The sequence below is a fragment of the Caretta caretta genome, chromosome 5, assembly GCF_965140235.1.
Source record: "Caretta caretta isolate rCarCar2 chromosome 5, rCarCar1.hap1, whole genome shotgun sequence".
NCBI lineage: Eukaryota > Metazoa > Chordata > Testudines > Cheloniidae > Caretta > Caretta caretta.
Window position 1 is genome coordinate 15854846 of NC_134210.1, and position 13566 is coordinate 15868411.

A 13566-nucleotide genomic window follows, 5' to 3' on the forward strand; every position below is an offset into this window, starting at 1 on the left:
TCTTTCAAAAGTTTACAGCTGAACAATGACTTAATACAGCTTTAAAACTTTACGATGCAGAAGAAAAATGCTGATGTTAACCATCCTAATTTAAATGAAACAAGCACAGAAACAGTTTCTTTACCTTGTCAAAAAAAAATTTAAACTTTTAAACTTCCAGACCCCAATGAGAGACCGCTGAATTGGAATTAATTTGCAAACTGGATACAATTAACTTAGGCTTCAATAGAGCCTGGGAGTGGATGGGTCATTACACAAAGTAAAACTATTTCCCCATGTTTATTCCCCCCTCCCCCCCCCCTGTTCCTCAGATGGTCTTGTCAACTGCTGGAAATGGCCCACCTTGATTATCACTACAAAAGGTCGTCTCCTCCCCACCCCCCGCTGGTAATAGCTCACCTTAAGTGATCACTGTCCTTACAGTGTGTATGGTAACACCCATTGTTTCATGTTCTCTATGTATATAAATCTCCCCACTGTATTTTCCACTGAATGCATCTGATGAAGTGAGCTGTAGCTCACAAAAGCTTATGCTCAAATAAATTTGTAAGTCTCTAAGGTGCCACAAGTCCTCCATTTCTTTTTGTGAATACAGACCAACATGGCTGCTACTCTGAAACCTTTATTCTTGTAGTAGTTACATTTAACACAGTACTGTGCTATACAGTATTTGCATTTGTTTTTGTTTCTGCGGCCTGATTGTGTAAGTCTGGTTCCAAATGAGGTGTGTGGTGACAGGTCAGTTCGTAACTCTGGTGTTTGTAACTCTGAGGTTCTACTATATGTATATTGCACATGGCTTTGCATTGCATACGTTCAAAATCCAAAACCTTTCCTAGTGCTAGTACAGTTATAAATTCCAATAGATGATAATTCTCTTTGCACAACATAAAGTAATATAAAAGTACTGCAGAGTTTCATTTACAATTTCGCTTTGCAGTGAAAACAACAAAAAGCTTTTTGAAGTTTTCCCCAAGGTAAATAGTGGAGAGGTAAATACTTAGTTTCTTAGATGGCTGCTAAGTGGAGAAATATAGGAACATCAGCTTTTTAGTCCTGTAGGATTTATTACAGTAAAATACTAATATTTATTAAAAGAAAAGGAGGACTTGTGGCACCTTAAGAAGAGAGCTGTAGCTCACGAAAGCTTATGCTCAAATAAATTTGTTAGTCTCTAAGGTGCCACAAGTCCTCCTTTTCTTTTTGCGGATACAGACTAACATGGCTGCTATTCTGAAACCTGTTAATATTTATTACTAATCAAAATTTAATATGTTGCCATGCAAGTTATAGGGCCTTGTAATAATTGTCAAGCAGACTTGTTAGTGCTGAATAACACTGAACCAAGCACATCTGGGACACATGTTGCTTCAGAACCGCCCAAGATACACATTATCTCTATTTGAAAGGATGTTAGTTCATAAACCATAGCTGGAGGAGTGTATTCACGTTCAAGAAGCACCCACGGCACTAAAGGTGCAGGGATAACTGAACTAAAAGCACCCTTATTGGCACTGAGTGAAATATTGTATATCAGCTCAATCAGCAGTAATCTGGAAATAAACCAGACACCCCTGTTTCCACCCTACACTCCATTTATAACACAGCTTCTAAAATTAGATTTCTTCATTATCATTCCGATCATGTCACCTTCTCTTTGAAGCCCTCCACTGGTTCCCCAATTCACTGCAAATTTAACTTCCTTGTCCTCACCTTCAAGGCCTTTCATATCTGTGCCCCTCCCTACTTATATATCCTTATCTCTCAGCATTTTGCCCAAGCCTCCTCTGCTCTGGGAATTAGGCCAGACTTAACACCCATTTGCTTCCCTAACAACTGTTATTGTGCCCTCTTCCATGCTGCCCTTTGAATATTGAACCTGAAATGATTCATAAGTGGACCATCTGAACCTTAAGATTTCTGGTTCACCGCAAATTTAGATATTTTTAAATTTTCTGTGAACCAGAAATTCTGAAACATTTTTGTTTCTGAAACACTGACACATGGCCTTTGCAAAACTAAATATATTCCCCCAGGACCCTTCCAGTTACTACTGAAATTAACATGCATCTGATCAGTATCACTGCTGCAGTTGTGAAATTGACAAGAATCGTATCAGTTTCAGTCAGCAGCTTCTAGGGCTCCTAAGGTCTGCAGTTCTGGGGAGCCCAGCCCTGCAGACTGCTTGGGGCTAGGGATCCAGGATTCCACAGTCCCCATCCTGAGGCAGGGCTGGCCTGGAGCCACAGAACCTGGAAGCCCGGTGTCCCAGCAGCCTACCAGGAAGCAGGCAGGGCTGTGACAAAAATCTGCATGTGATTAGATGAAAGTTCATGAACCAAGATGTTTCCACAAAACATTTTGGATTTGATGAATCAGTATCTTCCAATTAAGCTTTGTTTTGTTGGAAAATTCCCAACCAGCTCTATTCATACCTTTTCCTTCTCCAAACTCTCTTCAAGGCCCAGTCCTGCTAAAATGTTTATAAGAAATTAGCCAACAAATTTTGGTTAGGTTGCAGGCATTAAATGGGGATTAATGTGGTAATTAAAATACATATTTTTGTCTCTCTTTTTCCTCCTTCATGTACTATATCTTGTGTTAGTTTGTAAGCACTTCAGGGAAGTGATAGTCTTTATACGTGTGGCTCTGTGTGTGTGGACAGCACCGGGCATACAGTGGGTAGTAACGAAATATTATTAATTATCATTAATAAAAAAATTGCTAAATCACTATATACACCAGGGCTTGATCACAGACAAAATATTTTAAGTGCAGTTGAGATATCTTGCATTTAAGCATAACCAAAATTCTTATTTCCAGACTTCTCAATAAATGCATTTTCACATACTAGAGTTAATAAAAATATTTCTATATGAAATATATTTATGCTTATAAATCCATTATTTAAAAATAAGATATTAACATGCTCCTTTCATTCAAAGATCTTGCCTTATACTACTCTACTGCATATGTGGTACTGATATTCATTGAATAAGCTCCTTTACTTCTACAAAACATGAAATAAACTGCAAAAACATGTAATAAACCATTTATTCTGCACAATGGGCCCGCCTTACACACACTAACTCATCTCTACTAGGTCTACTACTTCTTTCCTTGTCGCTGAGCGGTCTTTAATCAGCTGACATTTTTACAGAAAGAATTCACCATTAAAAAGTTACTTCTAGTCTCCCAAATGTGGGCCAAATAAAAACAGACATTGAAAATTATAGATACTATAGTCGGTCCAGGGCCAGAGCTATTTAACCAGGAAAAAAAAAGTTTTTATATGCATCTTATCTAAAGTACATGACAAAATATACAATAGTGTGAATATTTATGATCAATATGCTCATACCAAATCTTTGCCAATGAAAATTATAACAAATCATATTCTATAATAATACATCATCTCATCCATTCCTTAAATACAATCATTTCTGGGAGGAGAGAGGCAACTAATGAATAGTCCATAGCAACACTGCACAACCGTACAGGACCCAAAACAAAGAATTACTGCATCCATTAGAAACTACATTTAGCATACTTAATATTGATTTGCAATTACCCAACTAATATTTAGCCTTGAAAACAGGGTTAACAATCCATATCCTTACAGAAGGAGTCAACATTTTTCATGAACACGAGTAATACACAGCTTGTTTTTTATATCTGAAAAGCTGTTCCGTGACACCATGTTGGGGCACTGGCTTTGCAAAGTGCCACCTACTGCAACACCAGCATTGCTTCTTGCAACAATTTGAGAGTATTTCCCAGTGATCTCCTTTCCAAATATGAACTAGGGATGCCCCTTACTAAATTTATGTGCTTTATTACCCTGACAGTGAGGAAGTTTTTCCTAATATCCCTTGCCGCAATTTAATCACATTGCTTCTTGTCCTAACCAAAGAGGTTAACAAAAACAATTTTTCACCCTCCTCCTTGTAAAAACCTTTTATGTGACCATATTCCCCCTGCCTCCCCCTCGCCCCCGTCTTCTCTTCTCCAGACAAAACCACCCAACTTTTTTCAATCTTCCCTCATAGGTCATGTTTTCTAGACCTTTAATCATTTTGTTGCTCTCCTCTGGACTTCCTCCAGTTTGGCCACATCTTTCCTGAAATGTGGCACCCAGAACTGGGCAAAATGCTCCAGCTGAGGCCTTATCAGTGCAAAGTAGAGTGGAAGAATTATTTCTCGTATCTTGCATACAACACTCCTCCTAATTAATGCCAGAATGATGTTTGCTTTTTTTGCAACAGTGTTGCACTGTTGACTCATATTTAGCTTGTTGTCCACTATAACCCCCAGATCCCTTTCCGCAGTACTCCTGTCTAGGCAGCCATTTCCCATTTTGTATGTGTACAATTGATTGTTCCTTCCCAAGTGGAGTACTTTACATTTGTCCTTATTGAATTTCATCTTATTTATTTCAGACCATTTCTCCAGTTTGTCCAATTATTTTTCATTTTAATCCTATCCTCCTAAGCATTTGCAACCCTCTCAGCCTGGTATTGTCCACAAACTTCATAAATGTCCTCTCTATGCCATTATCTAAATCACAGATGAAGATATTGAACAGAAACGGACCTAGGACCAATCCCCGCAGGACCCCACTCAATACGGCCTTCCAGTTTGACTCTGAACCACTGATAACTACTCTCTGGAAACTGTTTTCCAACCAGTTATGCACCCACACTATGGTAGCTCTATCGAGGCTATATTTCACTAGTTTGTTTATGAGAAGGTCATGCCAAGATAGTATCAAAACCCTTACTAAAGTCAAGATATACCACATCTACTGCTACCCTGCTATCCACAAGGTTTGTTACCCTGCCAAAGAAAGCTATTAGGTTAGTTTGACATGATTTGTTCTTGACACATCCATGTTGACTGTCACTAAAACCTTATTATCTTATAGTTGTTTGCAAATTGATTGCTTGATTATTTGCTCCATTATCTTTCCAGCTACAGTATGCAAGTTAAACTGACTGGTCCGTAATTCCTTGAATTGCCCTTATTCCCCTTCTTATAGATTGGCATCATATTTGCTCTCTTCCAGTCCTCTGGAATCTCTCCCATCTTCCATGAGTTTTCAAAGATAATCGCTAATGGCTCAGATATCTCCGCAGTCAGCTCTTTGAGTATTTTATTTCATCAGACCCTGCCAATTTGAAGACACCTAACCCATCTAAGCAATTTTTTACTTGTACTTGTTATAGGGCAGAACAGGCAGTTTCATACCCTGGTACATATATAAATATATATGATTATTCAGTGATGTTTTCTTCAATTCTGTCAGCTTTTCAGAAAGCAAGACGTTTTCCTTTGCATGTTATTTCTGGGCTTTCAAGCAGCTTTTTGGCAGCTGACTTTATTGGGAGAGGGAGGAAGGAAGGAGGATAGTACACCATGAGATTCTACATCACAGAATAAAAGATCTGGAGTAGTTCTGACATATAATCCCTAAGGAAACGTCCAAAGTCCACAGTATATCAATTAAAATAATTAAAAAAAACTAGCAAAAAGTAGCAAAAACCCTCAAACTTATGAATATTTTTCCACAGAGACAGAAAACTAGTACACTTAGTGCCTGTCACATTGACAGCTTGGAAACTTAATGCCGCTATTGATCCACAGAAGCGATCCACCAGAGTGACTCAGCCCTGACCTAGACTGTTCAAGTAAGGGGGGATAGAGAGGAATTCAATCTTCATTGGTAGTTCAGTAGCTGGCTTCCTTCCTGAATTTGCCAACAAGTGTGCCTATGAGTGCTAATTTTCATCATGTCCTTATCTGTCCACTAGGAATCAGACAGAGACCAAACACATTCCATACAGGTCCCCAAACAGCCTTCAGATGCTCACTGAAATCCAGCTTAGGTTGTTAGGTTATCTAACTATGAAAGGCTCTCTTTTCTTTTACCAACCCCTGAGACATCCAATTCTATCCTTACAAGAATTTTTATAAAATAAGATTTGCATAAAAGATTGCCAGCACGTCTGCACTATATAGAAAAGTGATGTTCTATAAACTGCCATACTACAGAACCACAGATCAGGTAGGATCACACTGGCCATTAGCTGCAGCTAGCGCTGCTGGAAAACAAAAAATTAATTTAACAAAAAAATTCAAGGTTTGAACATTTGTTTCAGCTTTGCATTGGAATGAGACAGACCTTTTGAAACTTTTCATGAAAAAATAAAGAGAGAGGAGCCACACACCTCCTCAACCCCAGAATAGCCAATAGACGAATCAAGCAGAGCAGGAACTTGAATCTAGGTCTCTCCAACATCTCTGGTTAGTGTCCTAATCACCAGACTATTGGGTATTCTGGGGAAGGTCTTTCTTTTAACCCTCACCCTGACAAGAAACCTCCCCAGCAAAATGTTTCCACAAAATATTTCAGTTTTGACACAGCATTTTCCTGAATAAAAAAAGTTTAGTTGAAAAAAGTTCCGGACCAGTCCAAGTCATGACCTCAATTCAAAGCAGTTAGAAAGTTTTTGCTACCATAACATTTCTAACTAAACTTTGACAGCCTCCCTCCCAGAACCTTTAGAATTGCCTGTTTTATTTCTGTACTCCAGAACAGGTCAACTTTCATTACATTAATAAGCCAAGTAGTTACACTCTGCAGTTAAAACTTACTTAGCTTTGCAGTCTGAGTATAATTAACTAGAAATAATAGAACTGATTAAATTTCTTGAGCATATCCTGAAGGTCAACAGATTTGGGCTATATCAAACCAACTATAGTGTGTGAAGGGGAGACGAGAAATTGTCCAGTAAGGATCATTAGGCATGAAGAGTTTAAGAGCCTGAAATGAAGATCACAGCATTTTGCTCACTACTGATCCTTAACAGAGAGGGGGGGAAAAGCAGCACAAGAGGTCTGTTCCTAGTATTTTAAATGTGGGGTATGTGCATGCACAAACAGGGCAGCGGAGGGAAGAGCAGAAGAGAAAAGATGGTGATCTTAGAATAGTTGGCCTGGGTGGACACCACCTCTCATACTCCTGTAGTTAGGACACCTGAAAACAGGAAAGGGGTAAAGCTAGTAAGTGGCTTCAGAAGATGCTGCCCAATTTGAGCAGAAGTGGCTTTACCATGGTCAGGAGAGGCTATCCCAGCTAAATAACAACTCAGGAACAGTTTGGAGGACACTGTCGAAGCTGTGCTCCTTATTCTAGGAAATACCGTAGGAAGTGTGGACAATTCATCACACCTTTAACTAATAGTCACAAATTTTTACCTGTTGACACTCTAACACATTTAGATCTGTGTTGACTAATAGTTTCCTGGCTAATGAAAGCTTGAAACACAGTTTATTTATATGAATTCAAAGTTTTCCTTTTGATTTCTCCTCACATTATTCATTAAAGAATACCAACTAATGATATTTATATCTAAAACAAATGGAAGACCATTATGTCACTAAGGACCAAATCTATATAGGCCTGTTACAACATGTCACATTATACAAGCACATGCGGAGCTGCATGCTGATACTGAATCTGTCTGTGCAAATACAGGTTTCTGCACGTGCAAGTTTGCAAATGCATTTTTGGAACCCTGTTAAAAATATCAGAGTGATAGAGTTTAAGTTGCAAAGGGACCACCAGATCATGTAGCCTGACCTCCTGTATATCACAGGCCACTAAACACCTATGGTCTTAACTCTCCTGCCATCTTGGCCCACCCATGCCATTCTTATTCTATCCAATCTCCCCCCGCATTTTAAACACATTAAATTTCCCTATCAATTTTGCTTACATTCCAGAGATTTATACTTTTATCAGTGCTATCTCTTAATCCAGTCACATGCTGAGCATAATAATATGAACAAGACATGACGAATCATGGACAAGTAATTCACAATCCATTGTCCTATAGAGATTCTCTCTACCCCCAGAATATTGAATAACATCACACAACCATACACAAATCTCCACAAATCAACCCCAATTGCCAAATATTAAGTATTAAATATGCAGTACAATACTTACAAGATTTTCCATATCAGTGCGGGCCAACATATATGTCCGAACATTGCTGTTCTGATGCAGTAATATGTATAAAAGGAGAGTTGCTTGATCAGATTTCTGCTGTTCACACAAAGCTGTGTACAAACTGTTAAAATTAATCTGGAAAGCATGTGGACTTGGTGAAGGAAAAGCAGTGCTATCTGGAATAAAGAAACCAAAAACATATTTAAAAAAAAAATTTACCACCTCGGCTTCTGTTTGTTTTACAGACACTTTCATGTCTGACACAGGCACCACAGAAAGAACTGGAGCTAAATACCTGCAGAAATAATCTTCAGTCAGTCTTGGTTCAACTTTTACTGGTGACCATAAACCTTAGCCAAGTCTCATAAAACTTTAGTTATGTCAAAGTTACAACTGTTTTCACACCTGAGAACTGGTGAGCCTTCCTTATACCCATATTAGTCTTTCTTGCTCCTCCCTCCAACTCACAGTCAGTCATGCCTGTAACAAAGCAGCCTTGTCACCCTTTATTTCCCTTCCTGACTCTCAAGGTAAGAAAAGAAGGCAGCTCAGGAAATGCTGGGTAATGGTGAAGCTACAGGGCTTTTCTTAAGAGCTAGAATTCCAAGGGAACATGAAGGAGTAGGTTTGTTTCTAGTCCCAAAATGATCCAACTTCCGGGTTTAGTTTACAGTGCTCTAGGAGTACCACATCTGTATTTACTGGTATGTATTAATCTTTCAAAGGGCTAGTCTACATTGAAAACTTAAATTGGCTTAGTTACGTCTCTCAGAGTTGTGAAAAATCCATACCCCAAAGAGACTGAGCTATGCCGACCTAACCCTCCGTGCAGACGGTGCTAGGTCAGCAGAAGAATTCTCTCAATTTAGCTACTATCTCTTAGGGAGGTGGATTAAACTACAGCAATGGGAGAACCCCTCCCATTGCTGTGGTGAGTGTCTACACTGAAGCATTACAGTATTGCAGCTGTAGAATTTTAAGTGTAGACATACTGTAAGTAATCTATGTTCAATGGCCATAATATAGGCCTTGGTTAGACTAGAAAGAAAGGTGTGTGCTGTTTTAAATTAGATTAGCTAATGTGATTTGAAACATCACTTAGCACAGTTTAACTCCTTGAAAATTGTGTCAGGTGGTTGTGGTGTGTATGGCATAACTTAGGGTGAAGGTGGAGATGGAAGCAGAACAGAATATTATGAAAGTAACAGTAAAAAAGGTTGAAAACTGGTTTCTGTGTGTTTCTATGATGTTTGTGGAACTATGTGACTTTTCAGCTATATCTGAGATATAAGCAGCTCAGAAATGTCCATTTAAAATAAAAAAAAACTTGTAAGTGGATACATGGAAAAAGATATTTCTTGCTATATGAGCTTCCAGAATGCTGCACTAAGTCAACTGGACATAGCTTTATTTTCAGAGAAGGTGAGCTGTCTGGAGCACCAGGAAAAATTAAAGCAGCCTTTCAAGATAACACTTGCTCTCTTGCTCAGAGTAATTTTTAAGATAGAATGGAAAACCTAGCGGGCGGTTTTGTTTATTTTTGTTGTGTTTTTTTTTAAATTGTGATCACCATGGTGAAGGTAGGCAAGCATGTGTGTGTGTGTCTGAGCTGATTTGCTGATTACTTTCCATACCAAGCTTTCAAAAGCTGAAAATTGGACTAAGCAGTTTTAACGTTGTTTGACGTAACAGCGTCAGCTATAGAGTTTCCAAAGCGATCAGAACTTCAGAATCTACTCTTAATCTCCCCAGGACTTGAATTAGCATATTAGGGGTGCTGGAGAACAGCTAATACTTTGCATGTGAATCCTCTATTTTTCATAAAAGCAAGATAATGATCAAATATTACACATTATACCACCATGAAAACAGTGGTGACTTCAACATTCTCACCAGCTATGCCGCTATGGAAAAGAACTGCAAGCCAATACGAATTTAATCTTCAAATGAGCAGTCCTGCACTTCTCTACTATGCTTTTCAACTTTTCTTAATAAACTTTTACATCTGTGCAGCGTATGCATCAAAAACTCCTGTGCATCAAAAACACTCCCGTTTTTAAAAAAGCCACTACTTTTCTCTTTCTTTTCCTTCCATATTCCCAGAATAAACCATTGTCAGGTTGTATTCCATTAATCCAAAACAACTGCTACTTTGTGAAAATATTTTTTATTAAAATTTAAAATGTAAGTGTAGCTAGAGATGACGAAGCAGATTAATTCAACACACTTTACTAAAGGAGCACTTAGATGCTATTGTCAGCTGAGAATTCTACATGTCTCAAGGCTCAAGCTGTGTGAATTACTAAACAAAACCACTAACAGTTGCAACTTTTCTTTACCAGTTTTGTTAGAGAGACACTTACAAACCTTTTTAAAAATTGCCAAAAACTACCAAAAGAATCTTTTAAAAACATTATGGAAGAAGAGTCCTAAAGAATTTAATAAAGACAGATAATCTTTCCAAACCTATTTATGGACTTCAATAGCAGGGATATAATCTGTATTATATTCCATAGAATGGTTTTAAAAATTCTATAGAAAAGATGTAGTTACTCTTTATTAAATTCTACAGGTTTCAGAGTAATTTCTCTAGAACACTATTGGTTTCATCCCCAATAAATTAGACAGGATATCTTCATAATGAAAACAGATAATTCTTGTATTATATTCAGACCTTTTATATAGTTAAAGTTGCAACAAGGCTTCCATTATAATTCTTGTTAAGAACATAAGAACAGCCACATTTGGTCAGACCAAAGGTCCATCTAGCCCAGTATCCTGTCTTCAGACAGTGGCCAATGCCAGGTGCCTCAAAGGGAATGAGCAGAACAGGTAATCATCAAGTGATCCAACCCCTGTCGCCCATTCCCAGCTTCTGGCGAACAGAGACTAGGGACACCACCCCGCCTATCCTGGCTAATAGCCATCGATGGACCGATCCTCCATGAATTTATCTAGTGCTTGTTTGAACCCTGTTATAGTCTTGGCCATCACAACATCATCTGGCAAGGAGCTCCACAGGCTGACTGTGTGTTGTGTGAAAAAATACTTCCTTTTGTTTTGTTTTAAACCTGCTGCCTATTAATTGTATTTGGTGACCCCTAGTTCTTGTGTTATGAGAAGGAGTAAATAACACTTCCTTATTTACTTTCTTCACACCAGTCATGATTTTATAGACCTCTATCATATCCCCCCACAGTCGACTCTTTTCCAAGCTGAAAAGTCACAGTCTTATTAATCTGTCCTCAGATGGAAGCCGTTCCATACTCCTAATAATTTTTGTTGCCCTTTTCTGAACCTTTTCCAAGTCCAGTAGATCTTTTTTGAGATGGGGCAACCACATCTGCATGCAATATTCAAGATATGGGCATACCATGGATTTATATAGAGGCAATATGATATTTTCTGTCTTATTGTATATCCCTTTCTTAATGATTCCCAACATTCTATTCACTTTTTTAACTGTCGCAGTACATTGAATTGATGTTTTCAGAAAACTATCCACAATGACTCCAATATCTCTTTCTTGAGTGGTAACAGCTAATTTAGACCCCATCATTTTACATGTATACTTGGGATTATGTTTTTCAGTGTACATTATTTTTGCATTTATCAACACTGAATTTCATCTGCCATTGTGTTGCCCAGACACCCAGTTTTGTGAAATCCTTTTGCAGCTCTTTGCAGTTTGCTTGGGACTTAACTATCTTGAGTAGTTTTACGTCATCTTCAAATTTTGCCATCTCACTGTTTACCCTTTTTCCAGATTATTTAGGAATATGTTGACTAGGTGATCTGGAAAAAGGGGCAAACACTGTTGTCATGCACGTTTGTTTTCCCTGCCTCCCAGTTTTTCCAGAGGAATAAATTTGATCTGAAGAATTGTCTAGTTATCATTGGGAGGAGCAGAATTAGTTTTTTCTAATTGTTCAATGCAGATACGATGTTTCCCAACACTTAAAAATGAGTCTAAATAAATTACACAAACACTGCAAGTAGTCAGCATGTCATTTAAAACAGCAACACCAAGAATAACATTATGAAATTAGGGCCACGGTAGCCCAAGGACTCTGTGAGGACTAAGAGCTTTTCTGGATAATGAAAGCAGCTCCGGATCATGCTGAACCGATTAAAATTTCCTGCTTAAATAAGCGAACTAGTTTAAAGGAGTATAAATATAAGTATAGAGTATACTCTATATATAAATGACACTTATACTTATAAACATAAGTATAGAGTATAAACATAAGTGTCAAACCAGCTCAGCTACAAACAAGTTCACATCTATGCATATAAAACTAACCAATGAAACATGGTCCAGGGTGCCCAGATCTCCCAATGCCCTATAGTGTTCCTAAAGCCAACAGGATCCTTTTGGCTACCTGACTTGCCCCCCGCCACCCACCCCCTCACCTTCCCATTTCTATTTCTATCTTGTGAAGTTGCAGAGCTATGCAGAAGAGAAAAGGTCTTAAAAACTTTGCAAGAAAGCAAGCTATAGGAACTCCATTTTCCAAAACCGAATTGCACAGTACCCTTCAGTGTTTAAACACCCTTCCCCCCCGCCACAGTGTCTTTTAAGTTTCATGGGCTGAGACATGCTGGCTCACGAACTTCACAGGACCTATGGAAAAGAAACTCCCTTTCTGTACATTTCCTGGGTTTACAGGACAGAACCTGTATTATAGCACACCTTGGTAAGAAAAATGGTTTAGAAGCCAGGATAACACAATGCCGCAGTTGCTTCTATTCACACTAGAAGATTAAGAAAAGGTACAAACCTTGTGTGTTCTTGAAGGACATAATAGCTTGTCTGTATGGGTTTGGTGTATCTGGAGCATCAGTCAAATTAGCTAGCACAAGCAGAAGCAGAAGGCTCTGATTAGCTAAAGGTGATGACTGTTCCTGCTGTGGTGCTGGTTTACTTCCTACTCCACCCAATGTGAATACTGTCCACAGGCCAGCTAAAGGGAAGAATTGAAGAAGACAATCCTCTTAGTGAATGTTATTAAATATTTATGGTGTGCTTTAAGGGGCACACCCATCTTTACAAATGAGTAAGAGGTTTCTTTTGGTCTACCCCAAAGTACAGCTACAATACAGAGAAAAACAATTCATCCTGAGACAATAAAGGGACAACATTGATCATGAATTTGATGGTGGAAGAATCATGAAAGCACATTTCAAAGGAGTAGGGGGAGAGCATTTGGCAGATGAGAACAGGGAGGCTGCTGGAAGTGTAAGAGGTAATAGTGCAGGAGGAGATGAAAGATGTGATTAGGAGAAAGAGGCAGCGCCATAATGGTGCAAGTCTCTGAAGGTAAAGAGATTAAACCTGATGTGATAGAAGACACAAAGCCTATGAGGGGATTCAAGAAAGGGGCACTGACACAGTTGGTGCACAGGAAGAGGAAGACAAATTTGTACAGTATATTTGCAATCAGATAATCTCCTTTAAAAACGCAAATAGATTCCAGCATGATGCATTTCTTAATGTGCTTTTTTATTAAACCCAGAATGTTATAATAGATTCCAAGGCCAGAAGGCCCACT

General features: G+C 38.5%; 1 protein-coding gene across 5 annotated transcripts in view; it reads right to left on the minus strand.

The window, feature by feature from the left end:
• DYM (dymeclin) overlaps positions 1-13566 on the minus strand; it is a 385584-nt gene that overhangs the window by 183008 nt on the left and 189010 nt on the right. For all 5 annotated transcript variants that reach the window (XM_048851023.2, XM_048851027.2, XM_048851022.2 and 2 more), the window contains 2 exons: positions 12796-12978; positions 8012-8190 (listed from right to left, as the gene is read on the minus strand). In XM_048851023.2, coding sequence (XP_048706980.1) covers positions 8012-8190; positions 12796-12978 — 362 coding nt within the window. The remainder of the gene's footprint in view (positions 1-8011; positions 8191-12795; positions 12979-13566) is intronic.